Source organism: Astyanax mexicanus, chromosome 4 (assembly GCF_023375975.1).
Source record: "Astyanax mexicanus isolate ESR-SI-001 chromosome 4, AstMex3_surface, whole genome shotgun sequence".
NCBI lineage: Eukaryota > Metazoa > Chordata > Actinopteri > Characiformes > Acestrorhamphidae > Astyanax > Astyanax mexicanus.
In genome coordinates this window covers 14,364,400-14,388,501 of record NC_064411.1, presented here as the reverse complement: position 1 = coordinate 14,388,501, position 24,102 = coordinate 14,364,400, and the positions used below count along the sequence as shown (strand labels likewise).

Below are 24,102 nucleotides of genomic sequence, written 5' to 3'. Positions count from 1 at the left end.
TTGAATCAAAATTATATACAAGCTGAAAAATTATTTAATACACTTATATTTATTTCGAATATATTTTTGTATTTTTCAAAGTTCAAGCATAATACTTAAACTTTCAGTTTCAATTTTTTTTTTCAAATTGACAAAACTTTTGTCCCTGATTTGGCTCCATACGAACCAGGCCTGCACCGTTTAGTTCTGTTCATTTCATCTATAATTCTGTTCTTTATGAGTGTATTCTTTAGAGTGGGCACACATATTTAATTTAAGATGGTATTTTATTTCTGATTAAGGGTTTAAAAATGTAACTGACAGTGTAGTTCTGATAGTAAGAAAAAAGGAGTATATTAACCTAAAATTTAATCCTACAGCTAAAATCTAAGATACTAATTCTAAAATAAGATCTAATCCTGAAACATAAGCCTGAAGAATAATAATCATTAAAATAATTGTATATTTAAATAATTAATAGTAATTTAAATAATTGGGGTAATGTTTAAAATATAACTTTGTTTATGTCTTATATTTATTTATGGGTATTTACACACTACATTTGTACTATTGCATCTAAAAAAGGTACTAAACTGCTCTGTCTTGGAACGATACAACTCTATTGTTGATTGAAGCCTGCTATTTATGTATTTTTTGTTAAAAGTACTAAAAAGGACACTCGATTCTAAGCCTTATTTTGTCCTACCGTTTTGATACACTCAGTAAACTACTGGCTATTTTTATTTACCTGTGTGATGGTCCTTTTATTGTGTTTTATATTTTCTATTATTTTATTTAGTTTCTACAAACATAGAGAAGGGAAAGAATAGATAAATAACAAAAGAAAATAAAGAAACTAAAAAGAAAAATAGCTAAAACAAACCAGCATTAAAAACTAAAAGGTTAACAAAAAATACTGAAAACATACCAAAGATCATAAAGATCACCTTGAAGGTGGTTAGAGACTAGAAGTTTAAAATGATTTAGTGACACCAGCGAGCTGAGCTTTAGAGTTTCCTGTAGTGAATTCCAGCTCGCTGGTTCACTGTAACGAAAAGCAGATTTTCCCAGTTCAGTTAAAACTTTCGATGATCCAGTTACTGGAGTGAGTCTGGTAGGTTGTGTTATTTTTAATACGTTTTTGTGAGATGTTTTGAAGGATGGCATGTGGTGAGGAAGTTCTTTTAAAACGAAAATAAACCAGTGTGTTCCCGGTGCACAGCAAGACCATCCAACTTTTTTATAGAGTGAACAGTGATGTGTACCAGTAATGAATCTTAGCGCCGCATGATATACAAAATCTAGTGGTTTGAGTGTAGTTGCTTAGATAAAAATGTTGCTTCCACAAAACTTTTTTTCTTGTGTGCATTGGAAAGCATGATTTATTTCTATATAGGAAGCAGAGTTTTTGCCTTAGCTTACCCGAAAGCTTGTTAATATGGTGCTTAAAAGTAAATTTGCCATCTAGCCATATGCCAAGGTGCTTATATTCATTAACTCTTTCCACATTAGAACCCTTTAAAGTTGTAGTTTTAAGAGTATAGTTGTAAAGGTGCACGGTGTAGTCCACCTTGGCTGTGGGTGGAGATACAACCTATCTGATACAAATGTTCTAGACAAACCTGCATCAGCTGGTCCTCAAACAACACTAGCCCTGTGGCGTAAGCAATAAAGCAACTTCAGTATTTAAAAAAAATTAAATAAAAACATGCACTGTAACAAATGGAAATCAAAAATTAGTTCACAGAGCGATAGGGTAAAGTTTACATGTGTCTTGTTAATCATTTTATGTACAATGTATGTCAAAAGTGATCCGACTGAACCATGTTTCTTTGATATATCTTTGGAACAAGTTCATCATTAATAATGTTCTATTCCAAGAATGCAGTAAATATCTTCATTTTTATTTCTCTTTTTTGTTTGTTAATAAATGATCCATCAGGCTTACACACATGGATCAGACACATGCATTTTACAGCTCCCATTGTGAAGTATTTTCTCAATAGTTCCAACATAGTTCTACTTTTTTATATTATTCTATATCTTTTATATATTCGGTATATAAAATAACTGTACATAATATTTGAATAGGTTTAGGTTACTTAGGTTTAAGTGAGCACATTAACTGTCAGAGAGTTACAGGTAATTATTATTAGCTAGCTAGCTGTTGACATTCGATTTTAGTTAGCAACATTTTTGCTAAATAACCTGCCAATGAATTTAGCTAATGCAGCTTTAATTAAAATAGTTAATAACTACAGTAGACTACAGGCCAAATATAATAGAATATGTGAACAGCTAGCTAGATAATAATAATCACATGTAACTGTTTAACATTATGTTAAAGATGATTGGTTGAAACTCCCTCTTCATCTGTGGTGTCTGGGTTTGGTTCCACCTATTTAGTAAACCTGAAATTCTCACAGTATGATTGTGTGCAAAATGAGAAACAGTTTGCAAATATGAATTAAGTATTTGCCCTCACTCACTACTGAAGTAATATCCTTGTAATATTCAATCATGAAAGAGAGAAAACAAAGAAAAAAAATCAGCCAACATGAATTAATCTGGGAAATTAATGAGGGTGATTTCTGACCCATGTGGCCCTATGATAAATCCTGCACAAATTGCAACGTTGCACCAACATCGTTAAAATAGTGTCAGAGTTTGGGTGTGGTGGTCTGGAAGGGAGGTGTGTTCAGGTAAAATCTGGCATGTTGCTATCTTAACAGCAGAAAATACAGGTGAGCCACTGACCGATTTAAACCCTGACAACAGTCCGTACCTATCTTAGCTACTTGTGCTCAACAATAAACAGAAATACAATAAAATATCATTGTGTTTTTTGTATATGACCTGCTCGTGCACCTGCACACCTCCAAAGTTAGAGCACACCTTACTCTTAAAAGAAATGATAATTAACACACTGATTGGTTTAGTCTATTCCACCCATGATTAATTAAAATAATTAGTACATGCTTTTTGCTGTTTCAAGCCAGCAATTGCTATCTTACACCCGTAAACAGTCTATTTATACAAGCAAAATGTATGTACTAATTATTTTAATTAATTTGAACTTAAAATGTAATAAAATGAATCAGTGTTTAACTTTCCCTTTGAGAGCCTGGTGCGCTCGGACTTTGGTGCATTGCCATTTAAAGGGTTCAGTGCTGAACGCACTGGAGCATTTCAGCAGAGAAACCTGGCCTAATCAGGTGCGTGAGCAGGTCATTTATGGGAACAGCAATGTTATTTTATTGTTTATGTTTGTAATAAGTGGGGGTGTTTGCGCTGTGCAATAAAGTCTGACTTTTAGTGATTTATGCATAGAAATTTACCTTTACACTAGAGGTCTGCACTCGCGGACAGTCAGAATATCTTTAGGCACAGTACAGAATTAAGATGTTATTGGCGGGAGCTGGAGTTGAATCAATCCAAGCATAAGGAACAGAAGAAAAACAACTAATCAATCTGTGAGATTAATCATAATAATATTAACAATAACAATAATAATGAATTTATTCTGTTATTTAATTAAATAAAATTTTACATTTTTATTTTCCTGAATTAATCCCTTCATCCAGTGTACAGGCCTAAATTTTTATCTACTACAAGATTCTTGCTCCGGCTGCAATCAATGCTCAAATCGTAATTAATGCATTCAGCACCGAGAATATTTAATTATATATAATTTTAAAAGAACTTCATGAGTATGACGGTCGCATGACTGAAAGATGCAACAAAAAAAAAGTTAGCACTTTACCTGACAAACACGACGGGGACAATTTCAGCATCTCCAATTCACCTGACATGTGTTTACACTGTGGGAAGAATCTTATCCAGGCTATATTGCTATTTTAATAAATACATATGTAAATGTCAAGCACTAAATGTAATTAATTTAATTCAGATTAAGAATTATATCTGGCACGAATTACAAGTGATTTTTGGGAGAGCAGGCTGTAACGGGACTAAAACACGCGGGAGCGGGTTTAAAAAAAGCAGTCCCACAGACCTCTACTTCACGCTCATAAACATAGATATATTTACAAAAAGATGCAGGCACAAGGAGTAAAATAGACTGTTGCAAGGTGTAAGATAGCAATGAGCCTTGTGCAGGGTGTAAAATACAACCCACTAAAACACCATAAATTAAGCTGCACGGCTCGCGGTTGACGACTCGCCTAAAAATCACTAAAATAGTGTCCTATGTTTCTGTAATGACTCTGTAAAGCACTGTTATTTATGTTTATTTAAAAAAAACATACTTTTTGTTGACCTTGGAGTTTCAGCACATTCTTCACCGTCAGCAGCTGGTCTGCAGCATCGACTGGCAGAGGCTTCACACCAAATGGTACTTCTGTCACCTCGATACGGGAGTCTTGATGTACTTGAACATCAAAGTTTTCTTCAAAACCTAATATAAGAAATGTTCAACATTAATGCAAGAAGACATTTAACATACTTTTAAACATCACTGAGCCAATTAACAATACTTACGTAAAGTTTTCCTGACGTTGATCAGCCGCGGAGGTGTAGAGGTTTTTTCAGCACACTCAAACTCTATTGGTCTCTGCTAATTTGAAAAATGCAATTGGAAGTATTTAACCCACTTCCACAGCTAGAACTAAAGAAAATGATCTCCTCATCAAACAGGCCAACCTGCACACTTGATGCAGTTCCCACAAAATTACTAAACCAGGTACTGCCAGATATAATTAAACCGCTTTTAATGATAGTAAACTCATCGCTCACCCTAGGCCATGTACCCAAAGTCTTTGGGTCTGTCTATTTCAAACTTACCGTTTATTTCTAAGATTAAAAAAAAAGCTGTAGCCCAACAACTTTGCTCTTACCTACAAAGAAACCAGATCTATGAAAAATTTCAATCTGGATTTAGGCCTCATCATAGCACTGAGACAGCTTTAGATAAAATAACAAACAATCTACTTATTGCCGCCGACCAAGGCTGTGTTTCCCTACTGGTACTTCTCGATCTGAGCACAGCCTTTGATACACTAGATCATACTATCCTTTTAGAAAGATTAGAGAACATGGTCGGTGTAACTGGAACTGCCTTATCATGGTTCAAATCAACCTTAACTGATCGTTATCAGTTTGTGAGGATAAATGATATGTCTTCCAGTTATACTAAGGTAAGATATGGAATTCCACAAGGCTCTATATTAGGACTGTTATTATTTACATTATATATGCTCCTACTGGGCAAAGTTATTAGAAAACTTGACATAAATTTTCATAGTTATGCGGATAACATGCAGCTCTTCATATCAGCCAAACCTGATGACAGGGTGAGATTAAAGAAAATCGAGGATTGTGTAAAAGATGTGAAATTGTGGATGTCGCACAACTTCCTCCTATTAAATAGTGATAAAACAGAAGTTCTCCTATTAGGCCCCATAGCTGCGAGAAATAAATGATCAGACTTAATGCTAAATCTGGCCAACTTCTCCGTCACACCTGGTTCAGCAGCTAAAAACCTTGGAGTTATTATAGATTCAGATCTAGCATTTGATAAACACATATCTAATGTTACTACACCTCCGTAACATTGCCAAGCTAAGAAATGCCTATCCCTGCATGATGTAAAAAAATTAGTACATGCCTTCATTACCTCAAGACTAGAAAATTTGACCATATAAGTCCAGTCCTTATCAGAACTGCACTGGCTTCCAGTCAAATTCCGCATAGACTATAAAATTCTCCTGTTAACGTATAAAGCCCTACATGGGCTCATCATTTGAGTATTTACGAGACCTCATCTCCTATTATGAACCAACGCGATTACTTAGATCCCAGGGTGCTGGATTCTTAGGAGTTCCTAAAATTCAGAGGAGCTCTGCAGGAGGAAGAGCTTTCTCTTATAAAGTTCCCCAAATCTGGAATAATCTCCCCGAATATGTTCGGGACTCAGACAAAGTCTCAATCTTTAAGTCTAAACTAAAAACTTACTTGTTTAGTTTAGCTTTTGGTAATTAATGATTCAGGGGTTCATGGACAGAGGGAATTGTGGGTAAACTGAGATGCTGGTGCTGTTGTTCTCCCACTGCACACGGTCACTCAGGTTTGTGGACTGTGAAGTGGGTGGATGCCGGCGTTTCAGGGAGCCTCCTTTAGTTATGCTGTTTTATTCAGATCTGCCGGAGTCATTAGCCACACTCTGATACTGTTTTATACTCTCTGTTTTACATAAATCCAGTTAAAACTAATTCCATCTCTCTGGCTTCCTCCGAGTTGCTGCCCACCTGTTTGACCCGATGCCGATGGATGTTGGACCTTCAGGCTCTCGTGTCTCCTGTCCGGCCAGACTGAAGTCAGCTCTTCTCCATCCATCACCCACCACAGACCAGCTGGATCATCATCCATCTTACTCTCCACTACAGATTACATCCAAGCTTACATGAACTCTAACTGCTTCCATTAATGGCGCTGCTACAGGGCCATCTCAAAAAAAATTTATATCTTTGAAAAGTCCCTTTATTTCAGTAATTCAGTTAAAAATATGAAACTCATATATTATATAGCTGTATTACACACGGAGTGGTCTATTTTAAGTGTTTATTCATTTTATGATTTTGTCTTCAGAAAATTAGAATATTGTATAAGACCAATTGGTACTTTTGGCTGTGTGGGCAGTTTCCTAAGTCCTTCTGGAAAATCAAATCTGCATCTCCATAAAAGCTGTCAGCTGAGGGAAGCACTAAAGTGCTTTAAGATTTTGTGGGAAAAAAAACTGCACTGACTTTAGACTTGATAATAAAACACAGTGGATCAACACCAGCAGATGACATGTCTCTCCAAACCATCACTGATTGGTGGAAACTTCACACTAGACCTCGAGCAGCTTGGACTGTGTGTCTCTCCACTCTTCCTCCAGACTCTGTCCCTTGATTTAAAAATGAAATGTAAAATTTACTGATGATCAGTGATGGTTTGGAGAGACATGCTGATCATATGCTGGTGTTGATCCACTGTGTTTTATTATCAAGTCTAAAGTTAGTGCAGTTTTGTTTTCCCCCAAAATCTTACAGCACTTCATGCTTCCCTCTGCTGAAAACAACTTTTGTGGAGATGCAGATTTAATTTTCCTAATTATTTTTAAATATTATTTTCCAAATTAAAGGAAAAACCCAGAGAAGTAGTTATACAGTGTTTTAAATAGCTCCATTCAGCTCCATGCATTGAGAACTCCCTCGCAGGCTCCCTCTAGCACTGATGTGGTATAATGTGATGTAGCGGGGGAGGGGGCGGGGCTCTACACAACCCGGATGAGGCTGAGCTTCATGGAGAGGAGCTTTATAATAGACCACTAAAGTTGTGTGGTCATTTTGTAGTCGGCGCCATGTTGTTTATGCCCATATTTGGGGTTCCGTGTCTAAGTGGTTTAAGTGAATGAGGAATTTGAATGGGCTTTTCAAAAACCGGCCTCTTTCACATTCTGTGGTAAATAAATATGTTCAGAAAGCTGTATGTTTTACTCTGTGTACATTTACCTCCTAAATATCACTAGATCCTCTGAAATTCAGGATCGTTTAAGGGCAGTAATTTAAAAAATGCTAAACAGGTGAAAACACTTTCAGTCTGGTGATGTTGAGCAGTGTAGCCTGTGTAAGAGCTTTAAAACGGTAGATAATAAGAGAAAATGACCTTTAGCTGCTTAGTGGCTCAGTTCAGGAGCAGCGCTTTCCCGCGGTGTTTAGTAGTTAATTACGGTCATTTATTTAGACTAATTACAGCACAGCTGATCCAAATAATGAACTAACAACTAACTAATCAATTAACTATCTGCCCTCGCTGAGACGATCTGAGTGATACAGCAGGAAAACTAGAAGGACAGAGTTACTGCAGAACCACAGAGCTAACTTAGCTAACTAAAGAACCATAGAGTCTAAAATATTTAACGTAATAAGATGTAATGTGTTTTTTTTTCCCCCACTGAAACCTGTTATAAGGACAAATTGTAACAACGAGCCAGAAGCAAAACATCTCTAATTTATTTCACTGCATAATAAAGAGAGTAAATGGTAAAACGTGTTATAGCCTTTAAAGTTGGTTATAGGGTAATTCTGTGCTGCTGGGTTATTGATTTCCTGCTGTAACACTCTCAGCTCTCCTCAATGAGGGCAGTTAGTTCATTAGTTGGATCAGCTGTGTGTAAATATGCTGTAAACGTACGGCTGGAGTTCGCTGGTGTCGCGCCGAAAAGAGTCCCCTGCCGATCTCTGCAGCTGTGCTGTAGCATTAGCTTAAAGCTAACTTCTCTAATTTTTAGAGAAAAAAAAATCTCATTCTTCTTCATTCTCATTACGACTCTTTAACAATCTCGTAATTCAGTGGATCCAGTGATGTTAAGGAGATAATTGTACACAGAATAAAACGTACAGGTGTCACGTCTGGTGCTTTTAGCTCCTCTGTTCCTTCCACACCCAGCTCTAACAGAGGCTCTCAACAACTACACTACCCAGAACGCACCGCCCGCTGACATCACACACACACCTGATCACGACACCTCACCTGTTTTCTCCAGGAAGTCCGGAATACTGATTACAAGCACTATACAAGAGCACACCACACACACACCTGTTCCGCGTATTGTTGGTTCTTCCTCATTACAAAGCGTTTCTGATTTCTTGTCTCTGCTATTTTTGTGTATGACCTTGCTTTTGTTTTTCTCGACGCCGATTTTTGCCTTTGGCTCTTATATTGGATTTTTCTGTGTTTGACTTGGACTGTGTATCACTTCTGCCTTTTTGGATTATCTCTGCTGCTGGATATCTCGTGTATGAACTCTGGACTGTTTCATGGTTATGGTATGTTTTTTTTCGACATGGCTCCTGTTAACGGTGATTACCTTCTTTTCTGTATTGACAAACGTTATACCTCTGTTTATTTTTAATAAACGGTAATAAATATATATATAAATAATATAATAAATAAATCTGTACATTCTGTGCTCACCATGACAACAGGTTTTTGAACATATTTATTCACTACAGAATGTGATAGAGGACAGTTTTTAAAAAGCTCATTCATTTTCCTCATAGAGGAAAAAATGCTTAGACACGGAAGCCGTACTAGGACTACAGAATCATGCACGACTTCAGTGGACTGTACTGCAGCAAAAAACAGAAATGTGTATTACACCACCAAGCTCGACCCACACAAAGCAAAACACACAAAAAATCATAAGACTCCTCTTCACCTTTCTTCATTTATTTAGCTTTATTAATATGAACCTATATTACAATAAAATAAAACAATAATTAACAATAATAACAGTAGTGAATAAAGAGAACATTAATTAAGACAAAGGTTCTGGAAAAAAAATACAAAATCTTCTATATAAAATATTTACATACATATATTTATATACACATTCTCCCTCCTACACACACACACACACACACACACACACACATCGAATCTCTGTTACACACAGGGTTAATCTATCTTACACAGACGCACTGAGGAGCCAGGACCATGAAGCCTAATCCCTGCATAGAGGGGTTGAGTGAAGGTGGTGTAGAATGTATGTAAGTGTGTGAGAGTGTGTGAGGGTGAGGGTGTATCAGAGGAGACTCTGTAGAAGGACAGAGTGCCGGAGGGACAGTCCACATACACTCCTACTCTCCTACAGCCGGAGGTACGAGTTGAGAGATCAGTTCTGTTATTATTGTGATGAACATAGTAACTGTTGTCAGAGCAGAACAGACTCCAGGAGTTTACATTCCCTCCAAACCCACAGTCTGATCCTAATCGTCTTCCTTTCCTGCTGATGGTTTTATAACTCAGAGCTATATCAACTCCTCCTCCGCTCCACTCAGCCTCCCAGTAACAGCGTCCAGTAACACCAGTAAGTCTCTCTCTACTCAGAACCTGCCACCACCCATCAAATCTCTCTGGATGATCAGGATACGACTGCAGCTCCTCTCCCCACTCCACCCTCCTGTTCTTCTTACTCAGAGAGAGATTACGCTGCACTGTGTTCAGATCCAGAGTGAAATCACAGACATCTGAACACAACAACACACACAGAGTGTATTTAGAGTGTGTGTAGTGATATATGTAATGTGTGTGTGTAGTGTTATGTTTAGTGTGTGTGTGTATTGTTATATTTAGTGTGTGTATGTGTAGTGTTATAGTGTGTGTAGTGTTATATTCATTGTGTGTAGTGTGTTATATTTAGTGTGTGTGCAGTGTTATATTTAGTGTGTAGTGTTACATTTAATGTTTGTGTGTAGTGTTTTATGTAGTGTGTGTACTATTATATTTAATGTCTGTGTACTGTTTGTGTGTATGTAGTGTGTTTGTGTGTGTTTGTATTGTGTATGTAGTGTATGTGTATTTGGGTGTGAATTGTGTGTGTATTGTGTGTGCACACGTGTGTGTAGTGGTGTGTTTAGTGTGTGTGTGTTTATTGTGTTTGTATTGGGTGTATATAGTGTATGTGTATTGGGGTGTGTAGTGTGTGTATGTAGTGTGTGTGTGTGTAGTGTTGTATGTAGTGTGTGTGTGTGTAGTGTAGTGTATGTTTGTGTGTGTGTAGTGTTTGTATGTATTGTGTGTTTGTGTGTGTGTGTGTGTGTGTGTATGAGAGAGAGAGAGAGCTTACATTTTTTTAATCCAGGTTTCATTCTGATCTTCCCTCCGTGTTCCAATCTAAACACACACACACACAGACACAGATCAGCACAGCGTGCGATTTTTAGAGACTGATTTATAAATAAATACTTTCCGTGAAAACGAGCGAACATTTGAGAGAGCGGATATTAGTGACTTAATGTGGTAAAGTACGGAACTGCAATGCACACTGCATAAAATCAGATTAAAAACGGAAGATTAAGGAAGATTAACTCTTACTTCTCTAAATATATTTTTGTCTGCATGTATAAAGTTTTAATACTTGCCGTATCTTATTCTGCTTTATATGCACAACATGTAGTATCATTTTTTTATTAGAGCTTTTATTCACAAATTGAGAAAACATGGCACAGTGGTTAAAGTTCCCAGGAGTGACTGAGCTACAGAAATTACTCCAAAAGGGCATGAACAACTCATCCAGGAAGAAACCAGAACAACCTTTAAAGAACTGCAGGTCTCACTCGCCTCAGTTAAGATCAGTGTTAATGATTCAATAATAAGAAAGAAACTGGGTGAAAATGGTCTCCTAGATAAGATAAAATGGCTTCTTGTGGGCTTGCAGAAAAGGGTTAAACTTTACTAAAGTGTGTTTTTTTGCATTCATATTCATACCTGAGAGTACTCCTGTCACAACAACTGTTTTTATTGGACCTTACATTTTTGGTAATTAGAAAACTTCAAAAATGTGAAATGTAACAAAGGCAACATTTTTAAACAAAGCCAACCAACCAACTCAATCACATTAATGGGATCTCTTTAGAAATTAAGGGCCCTATTTTAGTTATCCGTAGGTGAGCTGTGCACCATGCAGCTTGATTTAGGGTGTGTCACTGTGTCTTTACGAGAGGAGAAATAGCTGAAAAGAGGCTCAAAATGTGCAAAAAGCATGTATCGTGAAATAAACCAATCACCATGTCACTTGCCATTCCCTTTAAGAGCCAGGGGAGGTCTGACTTTGGCGTATTGCTATTTAAATGGTGCAGCTACCTGTCATTGACCAATGTTTTCCATCGGCGGAGATATATTTAAAATCACCGTTGCTGTTTAAACAAGACAGGTGAAGAGCATGAAAATACACTGTTTGTGGGAGTAAGATAGCAATAAGCATCAAGACCACATTGCACACGGTGTAGGTTAGGGCCCTAAGTGTTCAGAAAGGATTCTGGTTTTGCAGTCACTGATTATTTTTACCATAAGGACATGCGCTGGTTGCTGGGGTGCTTGACTCTCAGTGTGTATAAAGTTAGTGAGGATCAGTTTTAATCTGGTAACTTTTCTCCTGACTCGATGCTCAGGGCAGCTCTCCATCACTGGCTCCATGACCCGAACCAGGTAACTTTTCCACCTGTTCTGGAGTAAAACCTAAACCTTGGTTATTTTTACCAACAGAAAGATGAGCCACAACAGAATTACAGTGAAGTACTTGGCATTCAGTGCAGATAGCTTGGGCATAAAAAAATTAACAGTGGCTGTGTAAAATAAGACAGAATGACAGAATGAAGGTTACATGCTGCTCCACCGTGTTTACCTGGTGACTACAACTAGATTTACTACAGGTCCCACAATGCAATGTGTTTCACAGCATTAACCCCTAACGTTCTCAACACTTTGCTTTCCTGTGAGGCACAGCACATACACAGGAAAGAGCACAACAGGCAATATCGAGAGTGACAAAAATGTACAACATGTACAACAATATTTATCTTACAATATGTTGAAAATATAATTATCAGTTCAGACCTACCTGAGTTTCTCCAGTGTGCAGTGTGGATCCTCCAGTCTGTCAGAAAGCAGCTTCACTCCTGACTCTCCTGGGTGGTTGTAGGTCAGATCCAGCACTTTCAGGTGGGAGGGGTTTGAAATTAGAGCTGAAGCCAGAGCACAACAGCCTTTCTCTGTGATCATACAACCAGATAATCTGCAGACAGAGCAAGAGGATGTGTGAGTGAGTGACAAAAAAAAGAAAGATTTTTTTTCCCCAAGACACAAGTTTTTGTAGTGTATATTTTATGGAGTGAATTCTATGCCAAAAGTTTTACACAAAAAAATAAAATCCGAAATTAAAAATGTTAGGATTCAAAAGCAAAAATTGTATGTTACAAATTGAAAAGAGAACAAATATATAGCAAATATATATTTATATTATATATACTTGGTTACTTTATTATCCTTTGGATTATTTCAGTTTGGATTTTGCCTGTCTTTATTTTTGTGTTTTTGTGAAATTTCTGTGGATTTTTTTGGATTTTTCTGTTAAAGACTTTTGCTTCTCGAATCTCTTCTTTGCTTCTGCTTTAGTTTTTTGCTTCTGAGTTTTGTCACACTTTTCACAGGTGGTCGAGGCTTAGAAGAAGGTGTTCCCCTTGAATGTCCATTGGTCAGCTGGTTCTGAACTGACCACGCCCACCCCGCCAGTTTCAAGCATCCTTCCAAACACAGAGAGTGAACAGCTTCCAGCAAACAGCAACAGATACTTTTACAATTAAATTTCATACAAATGTTGTTTAATGGTATGTTATTTTCTGTTTCACTTCATTGAAAAACTTACATTAGCGAGATATGCTAAATATTCATGCACAAAGTATGATAGTTACCTAGTCAGTGAGCTAGTGAATTAGATAGTTACCTATTCAGTGTTCAGTGAGCTAGTGAATTAGATAGTTACCTATTCAGTGAACTGGTGAGTTATCTAGCCTGTTAGCTAGATAGTTCGCTAGTTACCTACTCTGTAAGCTAGTGAGTTAGCTAATTACCAGTGGCGATTGCTCTAAGTCTGCAAGGGAAGCTCAGCTTCCCCTAAAATGTAAAAAAAAAATAAGTGATTTAATATATACTTTTGTGTGTAGATGTATCTGATTAAATATGCGTGACAACGCGCTGAACTTAGTTCAGAATCAGCTTCTAATCACTGGTAACGACGCTGCTTTCCTCTCATTCCCGCAGCTTCACAGCGCTGCCTTAAACAGTGTGGACGCAGACTTCAATAGCGGGGCAAAGCGCGCGGCCAAACGAGACGAGTCATTGGATAAATGCTGGCATTTATCCAATGACTCGTCTATAGCGGCATTTTCTTTATTAAAAACGACTAGCGACAAATTGAGCTTTTATTTCTGGTGCTTTTCTGTAGTTGCTTGTGTTTGGAGACTGACTTCTGTACTGTTGTCCATGCCTCTTGATGAAACCATCTCAGGACATAAATGAACAGGGGCCAGTAGTAAGTATTGTGTTATCATTAAAAATAATTTAAATAATTAAAATTAATAAAGGGATTATTTAAGGAAATTAAAACTGTGTGAAATAAATTTACGTGCATTTTTTCCTATACCAACTTTTGCAGAATGTTTTTTTTACTGATCATTTTATGTTTATTCATGTCATAGCGTCATTTTTTATGTAATTGTTCAATGTAAAGTTGTTGTGTAGTGAAAACTTGAAAATAATGCCTTTTGTTTACAAAAAAAAATCTCAGGGAAAGTAGAATTACGTATAAATAAAACTACATATGTTAAGATGTAGGCCAAAATTGAGCTTCCCCTCCTTGAAAGACCAGCATCCGACCAGCAGACCTAATCAGTGAACCAGTGATTAACCTAGTCATTGAACTAGTGAGTTACCAAGTCAGCGAGCTAGTGAGTTACCTAGTCAGTGAGCTAGCGAGTTAGCTAGTTATCTACTCTGTAAGCTAGTCAGTTAGCTAATTACCTAATCAGTGAACTAGTGAGTAACCTAGTCATTGAACTAGTGAGTTACCAAGTCAGCGAGCTAGTGAGTTACCTAGTCAGTGAGCTAGCGATTTAGCTAGTTACCCACTCAGTGAGCTAGTGAGTTACCTAGCCAGTGAGCTAGTGAGTTTGCTAGTTATCTACTCTGTAAGCTAGTGAGTTAGCTAATTACCTGATCAGTGAACCAGTGAGTAACCTAGTCTGTGAACTAGTGAGTTAGATAGTTAGTGTGTTACTGAGTTAGCTATATACCTACTCAGTAAGCTAGTGAATTAGATTGTTACCTAGTCAGTGAACTAGTGAGTTAACTAGTCAGTGAACTAGTGACTTACCTAGTCAGTGAACTAGTGACTTACCTACCCAGTGAGCTAGTGAGTTACTTAGTCATTAAGCTAGTGAGTTAGCTAGTTACCTATTTGTGCATGAATATTTAGCACATCACGCTAATTTGAGCTATTTAATAGAGTGAAACAGAGAATAATATTACATAATATAATATTGGACAGAACGTTTGTATGCAATTTAATTATAAAAGTATCTGCTGCTGCTGCTGCTGTGCACTGGAAGCTGTTCGCAAAAAACTAAAGCAGAAGCAAAGGAGAGATTCCAGAAGCAAAAGAATTTAACAGAAAAATCCACAAAAAATTCACAAAAACACAAAAATAAAAGCAAAGACTGGCAAAATCCAAACTGAAATAAAGTTACCAAGTATATTTAAAATATATGTTTGCTATTGATTTTATCTCTCTTGAATTTGCTACATACACATTTTTGCTTTTGATTCTTAGCATTTTGATTGCGGTTTTTATTTTTTTGTGTAAAACTTTTGGCACAAACAGAGAGAGAGAGAAACAAATGGAGAGAGACAAAAACAAACAGAGAGATGGAGAGAGAGCAAGCTCTCTATCCAGGTCTGAGCTGAAAGTCTAAACCGGATTGTTACAGCTGGACACCGCATTAAAGTGTTTCAGTTGTTTAACCAGGAAAAAAATCTGCATGTTGTGTAGTGGCTGGTCAGATTATGGCAGAAGTTCTGGTCAAACTTGGTGTCAAAATAAAACTTGGGTTAAAAAACAGTAATTCCAACTTATCAGCGTATCAGTGTTAATTTTCGTCAACAAAGCTTTTTTTCAAGACGAAAATGAAATGATAACTAAACATAAACAGCATAAAAAATAAAAACAAGACGAAATTAACTGACATTTTCGTCAACGAATAAACACAAGACGAAAATGTTTGGCAGGGATGATATCCAATCAGAACTGATTTAGTTTTGTGAAAGGTAGGGACCAGTTAGGAAGAGATCCAATCACTACAACTTTAGCAAAGGTGGAGAGTCAGGACAAGTGGAGTAGTCAACCAATCAGTACCCATCTCTCAGTACCAGCGGTAAGATACTTCTGCAGACACGAGTCACACAGATCTCCATGCAGAGATCAGCGTTTTAATGCTAATGTTATTTCATGAGCTGATGATGGTGTGTTTAATTTGGCTGTGTACTAAAAGACCCCATTGCTAAGTTAAAATCATCTGTTTAGTCCCACAGTGGAAAACATAGAGCTAGTGCAGACCGGAGATACAGGTCAGAAAGAAACTCAATAGTACAAAAAACATAACAATAAAATATCTAAATCTATTAACTCAAAAGTCTGTGTAAAGTTCCTTACAACACTTTCTCATAATTTTCTCACTTTAACTCATGAAGTCTCTCAGTACAGCCTGAGAGCATCTCTACAGGTGTGTGTGTGTTTTGTTTACCTCATTTACAGAATGTATCTACATATGTATGCTGGGTTAGTGCTGGAGATAAAACTAGATCCTTTAAAAACTGTATTTTTACGTATAGGTCTATTTTTACAGATGTTTTATGACCTGATTTCTAGAACAAAATTTTAAATGCAAAATATTTATAGTCACATACCTACAATAATAATATACATTAAATCATATCAATTTTTTTCACATTCAAACATTAATATTATTACACAAAACTGGTTAATAAATGTTTATTTTTTGTAAACGTATAGTTAATAATTCAACTGAACTGATGAAAAAGCATTTACATTTACACCCTTTACATTTTAGTTGACTAAATTCACTGTAATTTTAGTCCACTATATTCTTATGATATTTAGTCGATTAAAACTAAAAAGCATTTCAGATGACTAAATTATGACTAAAAATAAATGCTATTTTCATCACAAGACTATGACTAAAACTCAATCAAAATTTGTTGTCAAAATTAACACTGTTGTTTTTTTAACATGTTTTTTTAAATGTTAATGATTAACGCTGACAGCCCTAATAATTTCAAATGAAAAATCACAGGAAACACTGACCTGAGAATCTGCAGTTTACAGTGTGAACTCTTCAGTCCAGCAGAGAGCAGCTCCACTCCTGAATCCTGCAGGTTGTTGTTACTGAGGTCCAGCTCTTTCAGGGAGGAGTTTTCCAGGTTTAAAACTGATTCCAGTATTTCACATGTCTTTACTCCTATATTACACAAAGCTAATCTGAAAATGTAAGAATAAACACAAGCACAAATTATTTTACAATGACTTCAATGTTTAAATAACACGTTTTAGTGATTTCCTAAATGTAACATGTATTATGCTGTTACTTTTGTACATGCCACATTTAATATTTTTTCTAGTGTTGTAAATTGTTTAAGAAATATAATCAGATTAATCATGGCAATATTTGTGATTAACTGCAACTACATTTGTTTTTCCTAAGACAAGTTTTTATAGTGGATATTTAAATGTAAATAAAAGAATAAATGTAAGAAATGTAAAATGTAATTATTAATGGTGTCATTTAAAATACTATTATATACTTGTATGTTTGAGGCGATATATGTGGGGCACTGGAATAAAGAATGGTGAATTGGATTGGACTCAGGAAGTCTTTGTTATTGTACACATGCTTACAACAGGGAAAGACCTTATTAAGATTTAAATGGCCTAGTGGAAATATGTAACCGCCAGTATTTAGTAATATATACACTGTCCCTTTAATAGCTCCTTACACTATATGAACAGCCCTTTCATGTGTATAGCTATGCTGAGAGCGTAGAAAACCAGAGTGTGTACTGTGCTTTACCACAGAGAATGCTGGACCTAGCTTCTTTCTTGTATTCATTTTTTTCTGCAAGTAACATATATGTGGTGCTTTTAGCTCATGTATGAACTATGTTGTATGTTATTTTTGATGCGGACATTTTACATTTCCTATTATACATACATGCATGCATGCATGCATACATACATACATACATACATACACACATACATACATAAAAGTTAAAAGATAAAAGGAAATGAGCATAAAAGTGTAAAATTACTCTTTTTTGTATTTAGTCTGTAGATGCAGTATCATGACAAATTAAAGGGCATGGAAAAGTCTGAGCAGGGAGAGATGTTTAGGGCTCCTCCCCTTTGCCAACCTGGAAAGAACATCCTGCTCAGACTAACCTTGCACATCCTTCTGTGTAATTTAGTTTCTTTACTTAATTGTGTTTTTATTTGTTGTCTTGTTTGTTATTTTGGTCTTTGATAACCTGAAACACTGACCTGAGAATCTGCAGTTTACAGTGTGAACTCTTCAGTCCAACAGAGAGCAGCTCCACTCCTGAATCCTGCAGGTCATTGTTACTGAGGTCCAGCTCTTTCAGGGAGGAGTTTTCCAAGTTTAAAACTGATTCCAGATTTTCACATGTCTTTACTCCAATATTACAAGAAGCTAGTCTAAAAAACAAGAATAAAGAAATGATTTTACAATAAACCCAAAGAAGAATATTTGAATAGATTGACAAAGAATAGAAAACAGAATTAAACTTTGAAATGTATTGTCTGAAGAGCTGGTGTTTCTTTATACTATAATAGTTAACATCCAAAGCATATTGAGATATGATTTTTCAGTCAAATCACCCAGTGCTAATTTAGAGAGGATCTGCAAGAGATGTGCATTTATATTAACAAAAACATATAACTTGCCCAAAACCTTTTTTAAGATTGTATTTATTAGTCTTAAGACAGAAACTTCATGTACTGTTTACATTAAAATGATGGTTTATTATTATTACACACAAAGGATAATGCATGCTTATATGTGACAATGTGAATAATGTGAATCCACCAGTGATTGAATGGAAACTGATTCTACACATCAGCAGTTGATTAAAAACTCTGTGAAGGCCTGAATAAAAATACTCACACAGCTCTTCTGGATATTTTAACTACTGGCAGCAGCCTCAGAAAGCACTCCTCTGATGGATCATATTTACTGAGGTTAAACTCATCCAGCTCTTCTTCTGAGTTCACCAGCACAAACGCCAGAGCCGACCACTGCGCAGGAGAGAGCCTGGCCTGTTGAATACGATGGTCACCACCTCTCCTCAGGTATTTCTGAACTTCCTGTACTAGAGAATGATCATTCAGTTCATTTAGACAGTGAAACAGATTGATGGATTTCTCTGGAGATGAGTTATCCTCAATCTTCCTTTTGATGTACTTGACTGTTTCCTCATTGCTGTGAGAGATCCTCTCTGTTGGTGTCAGTATGACTCGTAATAGAGTCTGATTAGACTCCAGTGAGAGACCCAGAAGGAAACGAAGGAACAGGTCCAGGTGTCCACTCTCACTCTGTAAGGCTCTGTCTATAGCACTGCTGAGGAAGCCAGTCATTGTTGACTTGCTGAAAAACTTGAAGAGTTTACTGGTTTGTTGTTCAGTGGATTGTTCTTTTGGAATTTTTCTGTTGAGAAATGCATATAAAGCAGCAAGAAACTCCTGAAGGCTCAGATGTACAAAGCTGAAGACCTTCCCCAGGTGCAGCTCATGTTCCTCCCTGAAGATCTGGGTACACACTCCTGAGTACACCGACACTTCTCTAAAATCGATACCACTCTCTCTTAGATCTTCCTCATAGAAGATCAGGTTTCCTTTCTCCAGCTGCTGGAACGCCAGTTTCCCCAGAGCCAGGATATTTGTTCTAGTCTGCTGAGGATCAGGGTCACTTTTCCCACTGTACTTCTGGCTCTTGTGTTTGATCTGAAAGATCAGGAAGTGTGTGAACATCTGCGTCAGGGTTTTGGGAATTTCTCCACTCTCAGCTTCACTCAGCATTCTCTCTAGAACAGTGGCTGTAATCCAGCAGAACACCGGTATGTGGCACATGATGTAGAGGCTTCTTGAAGACCTGATGTGTGTGAAGACTTTGTTGGCCAGGTCCTGATCTCTGATCCTCTTCCTGAAGTACTCCTTTTTCTGAGGGTCACTGAAACCCCGCACTTCTGTTACCTGGTCAAAACACTCAGGAGGGATCTGACTGACCGCTGCTGGTCGAGAGGTGATCCAGAGGAGAGCAGAGGGAAGCAGATTCCCCTTGATGAGGTTTGTCAGCAGAACATCCACTGAGGTTTGCTCTTCTATATTCACCAAGTTCTCATTGTTCTGGAAATCTAGAGGAAGTCGACACTCATCCAGACCATCAAAAATGAACATGATCTTGTAGCTCTTATAATGTCTTGGTTGTAAATCTTGTGTTTCTGGGAAAAAGCTCTGAAGAAGATTCACCAGACTGAGCTTCTTCTCCTTCATCAGATTCAGCTCTCTAAAAGGAAGTGGAAATATGAAGAGAATGTCCTGGTTTACTTTTCCTTCAGCCCAGTCCAGAATGAACTTCTGCACAGAGACTGTTTTTCCAATTCCAGCAACTCCTTTAGTCAGTACAGTTCTGATGGATCGTTTCTCTTCTGGTAATGGTTTAAAGATGTCATTACATTTGATTGGTCTTTCCTCTGTTGTCCTTTTCCTGGATGCAGCTTCAATCTGTTTCACCTCATGTTCCTGATTGACATCTCCTCCATCTCCCTCTGTGATGTAGAGCTCTGTGTAGATCTCATTCAAAAGTGCTGACTTTACATGTCCCGATATTCCCTCATTAAGTATCTGATATTTATCTCTCAGCTTGGATTTGAGTTTTCGTTGGCATGCCGGGGCTAATTCTGATTGCAGAGGAAGAGAATAAGGAAAATGTAATTAGCTGTGATCATCATGAAAGACCCCTGTGTAGAACGACTCTAATACAGTAGATATTTTTTTAGGTTTAAGGATACATTTGATGCTGTGACACAATATCTTATAATTACAAAATCCAGATAACTGTTGCTTATTGAAAAGCAGAACTCCTCTGAAGAAATAAAATAGCCCTTTACGTTGATACCCATAGTCATGACTCAGAACTCTTACTGCTCTCGAGATTGTTAGCGAGGTCTGTCTGATTCATGTTCCTCAGGATGTGCAGTGTGATCTTCAGCACCCCCTCTCTCTGATCATCCTCCACCTCTCCCTCAGAGCATGCTGGGTAATCTGGAGTTAGGAGATTCTTGAATGTGTTCAGCTCGTTCTTCACTAGAGAGATAAACTTCTCTTGCAGCTTCTGATTAAGAACAAACATCAGAGAATCACTAAAGCTGTTACAGTACAGAGAGAGATGACACTGATCTGAGGAGAAAAGGAGTTATGGATACTCTGGTCTGTAAAAGGATTTAAATATCAAAGTACCTTTGTTGAATAGCACACCTCCGCTCTCCAGCAGCTTTCTGAGATCCAGTAATATTGTGCTTTTTGCCCAGCACTCTGTGACATATTTTTGGGACATATTTTGCCCTGATAAATCGTTTTTTACACTGCTATCTAGCTTAAAGTAGTTCCACGCCTCCTTGGTAGAATCTGGAGAACCCTGATTTTTAAAACGATGCCGCACTTAAAAAAATTCACAAGAATCTAACTAAAAAACATTGTTTACAACCTATTATGCTAGCTTCAGCCACCATCACGGTACTGATAATGACAGACATATATACATAGATTCTGCATAGACTGCCTCCTGGTGTAGCAGCCGGCACGCAGTGCATTTATTTATTCTGAGTAAAGTGTTTAGTACACCTATAATAATCTCTACCAAACTCTACCAAATTGTACCCGATTTTCACACGGTTTGGTTTGGTACAAACAGCAGAGATGAATTATGTTCTTTAACAAAGACAGACATGTGGCATATTAATAAGTGAATAAAGGAATTGATTTTATATAATAATATGTACATACATACACACATAATCACTACAACATCTTTGCCCTTTGTAACAAACCAAACCGTGTGAAAATCGGGTACAATGTTGTAGAGTTGTGATTATTATAGGTGTATTAAACACCTTACTTACTACAAATAAATGCACTGGGTGCCCGCTGCTACGCCAGGAGGCAGTCTATACGGAGTCTATGTATACAGATCTATGTCATTATCAGTACAGTGAGGGTGGCACTCAGAGCTGAAGTTAGCGTTATGGGATGTATACAGAGGTTTTTAATAAGCTTCTTGTGCACTTTTTAAGTTATTAATGCCTCGTTTTAAATGTCACGGCTCTCTGGATTCTACCAAGGTTTGGTGGAAAAAGCGATTTATCTGCAGGGTAAAATATGCCCCAAAGCAGCCGTTGTAAAGAGTGGTGGGCAAAAAGCACAACATTTCTGGATCTCAGAAAGCTGTAGGAGAGTGGAGGTGTGCTGTTCAAAAAAAGTAAGTACTTTTTTATCATGTTTTACTACACCCAAAATCAATTTACACCAGAGTTCTCCATTAACAGAATTACAGTTATAATACTCTAAAAACTGAAGGTAATAAATTATGATTAGGATCAAAATGTTAAAGTGAAATTAAACTGAAATGTAAAATAAATCAGGGAAAACCCCATCAAATATATGGTTTAGGACTAACCTTGAATATGTGGTCCAGTTTTTCCCTGTAACTCTTTATTTTCTTCTTACTGTGGATAACAAGAAAATCCACACTGTAATCCACATGAATAAATGTTCTGATCTAAAAAGCTTTTGTTTCAATGAAATATATTATCATTATTAATAAAATAAAGAACATCTAAAAATCAGATTAAAGTAAAAGAAAACTGAGCCTAACTTTTTAATGATAAAGATTTATAAAGATAAATATTGTAAATAAAGATTTTTGCAATTATGTCACCCTTTATCTGAAGTTTTTAGGCACGGGTAAAAAAACAGTTGCCTTGAACCACAAAAATTACCCATAATTAAATGATGAACAGTGCCAATCTGCAACAACGTGAATGTAATTAGAAAGGAAACAGCTAGGAAGTTTTCCAGCGAAGATAATCAAAATATGTTCTAAAATGTATCCTAATTTATTTGGAATACATTACGGTTCTACAGGGGTTGGACAATGAAACTGAAACACCTGGTTTTAGAGCACAATAATTGATTGTGGTGACGGACAGTTCTGTTGGAAACAGGAGAGTTGAGGTGCACATTGAATTCTGCCGTGATTTGATCAGCCGTGATTTTATGTTTTTTGGATACAATCCGGGTTAGCACCCAAACATCCCTTACAGACAGCTTCCTCTTACTGAGTCCACAGTTAATCCTGTTGGATGTGGTTGGTCCTTCTTGGTGGTATGCTGACATTACCCTGGATACCGTGGCTCTTGATGCATCACAAAGACTTGCTGTCTTGGTCACAGATGTGCTAGAAAGACGTGCACCTACAATTTGTCCTCTTTTGAACTCTAGGTTGTCACCCATAATGTTGTGTGCATTGCAATATTTTGAGCAGAACTGTGCTCTTACCCTGCTAATTGAACCTTCACACTCTGCTCTTACTGGTGCAATAATGTGCAGTTAATGAAGATTGGCCACCAGGCTGCTCCAATTTAGCCATAAAAAAACTCCCAAACTAAAGTGACAGGTGTTTCAGTTTCATTGTCCAACTCCTGTATATATTGTCCTAGAACACAATCTGCCCAATCCTGGATGTATGTACTCACCTCAGCAACTGAGATGTTTAATAGATGCACAACAGATGATTATGTTTTATTCCCTGCTACTAATAAAATAAAGATTGTTGTCCCCTTCCCAAGGGAATAACCACCACTAAAAATAAATAAATAAATAAAGATTAATCACAGATCATTGTTGCGATTAATACAACTCATTTTAATTTGATTGATATCACTAATATAAATATAACTTAGTTTTGCAAATGTAACACTAATGCATTTATTTACATTAAAATATCCATTATTAAATACTCTAGAATATCTGGTAGGTCACAAGGTTTACACACATGTGCACTGTTTGATATTTGCACTGATGAAGTTTTTGTTTGTTTCAAGGAACTAAACATTAAATATTTTGTTTACATTAACATATTTAGTAAATAATTATTATTTTCTTTTAAGAAGTGCAGTTTATTACAATATAATACTCTTTTCTTTTATCAGTATCGTACACCCCTAGATATAGATATATGTGCAATTCTCCAACCTATAGCTGATATTAAAATTTACTCTCATTGTTCTAAACCCTGCTTCCCATCACACCCAGCTGTTTACAATGATCATTACATACAGATAATCTCACCCTGACCTCCTGTGTGTGTGTGTGTGGGAGTGTGTGTATTATATGGTTTAAAAAGGTAAATTATAGTAAAAATCAGTAAATGATGTAAGTGATGTTTCACTCACTGTGGGTCAGAGGTCATATCTTCACTGCTGAAATCAGGAGGAAGTTCGATGGACGCGTCACTCTTCATAGAAACACAGCTGGGTTCTGGAGAAGCTCCTCTCTGGGTTTCAGTTCTGTTAACATTAAACACAGTGAAACTCCAGCATTTACACAGTGAAATTCCAACACACAGCACATCT

The 24,102-nt window shown here is 36.9% G+C and overlaps 3 protein-coding genes across 5 annotated transcripts in view; 2 read left to right on the top strand and 1 right to left on the bottom strand.

Moving 5' to 3' along the window:
- The window catches only part of LOC125801169 (zinc finger protein 585A-like), a 418,011-nt gene that overhangs the window by 200,989 nt on the left and 192,920 nt on the right, over positions 1 to 24,102 (top strand). The gene's annotated exons all lie outside the window — the stretch shown is intronic.
- Positions 1 to 24,102, top strand: part of LOC125801216 (uncharacterized) — a 201,941-nt gene that overhangs the window by 77,495 nt on the left and 100,344 nt on the right. The gene's annotated exons all lie outside the window — the stretch shown is intronic.
- Positions 9,198 to 24,102, bottom strand: part of LOC125801106 (NACHT, LRR and PYD domains-containing protein 14-like) — a 58,007-nt gene continuing 43,102 nt past the window's right edge. For 2 of the 3 annotated variants that reach the window (XM_049477120.1, XM_049477121.1), the window contains exons 4-12: positions 23,923 to 24,036; positions 22,146 to 22,194; positions 20,615 to 20,804; positions 18,579 to 20,370; positions 17,936 to 18,109; positions 16,703 to 16,876; positions 12,386 to 12,559; positions 10,613 to 10,659; positions 9,198 to 10,013 (exon numbers count right to left, since the gene is read on the bottom strand). In XM_049477120.1, coding sequence (XP_049333077.1) covers positions 9,442 to 10,013; positions 10,613 to 10,659; positions 12,386 to 12,559; positions 16,703 to 16,876; positions 17,936 to 18,109; positions 18,579 to 20,370; positions 20,615 to 20,804; positions 22,146 to 22,194; positions 23,923 to 24,036 — 3,286 coding nt within the window. In that variant the 3' untranslated portion in view covers positions 9,198 to 9,441. The remainder of the gene's footprint in view (positions 10,014 to 10,612; positions 10,660 to 12,385; positions 12,560 to 16,702; positions 16,877 to 17,935; positions 18,110 to 18,578; positions 20,371 to 20,614; positions 20,805 to 22,145; positions 22,195 to 23,922; positions 24,037 to 24,102) is intronic. The other variant, XM_049477122.1, reaches the window with a different exon arrangement.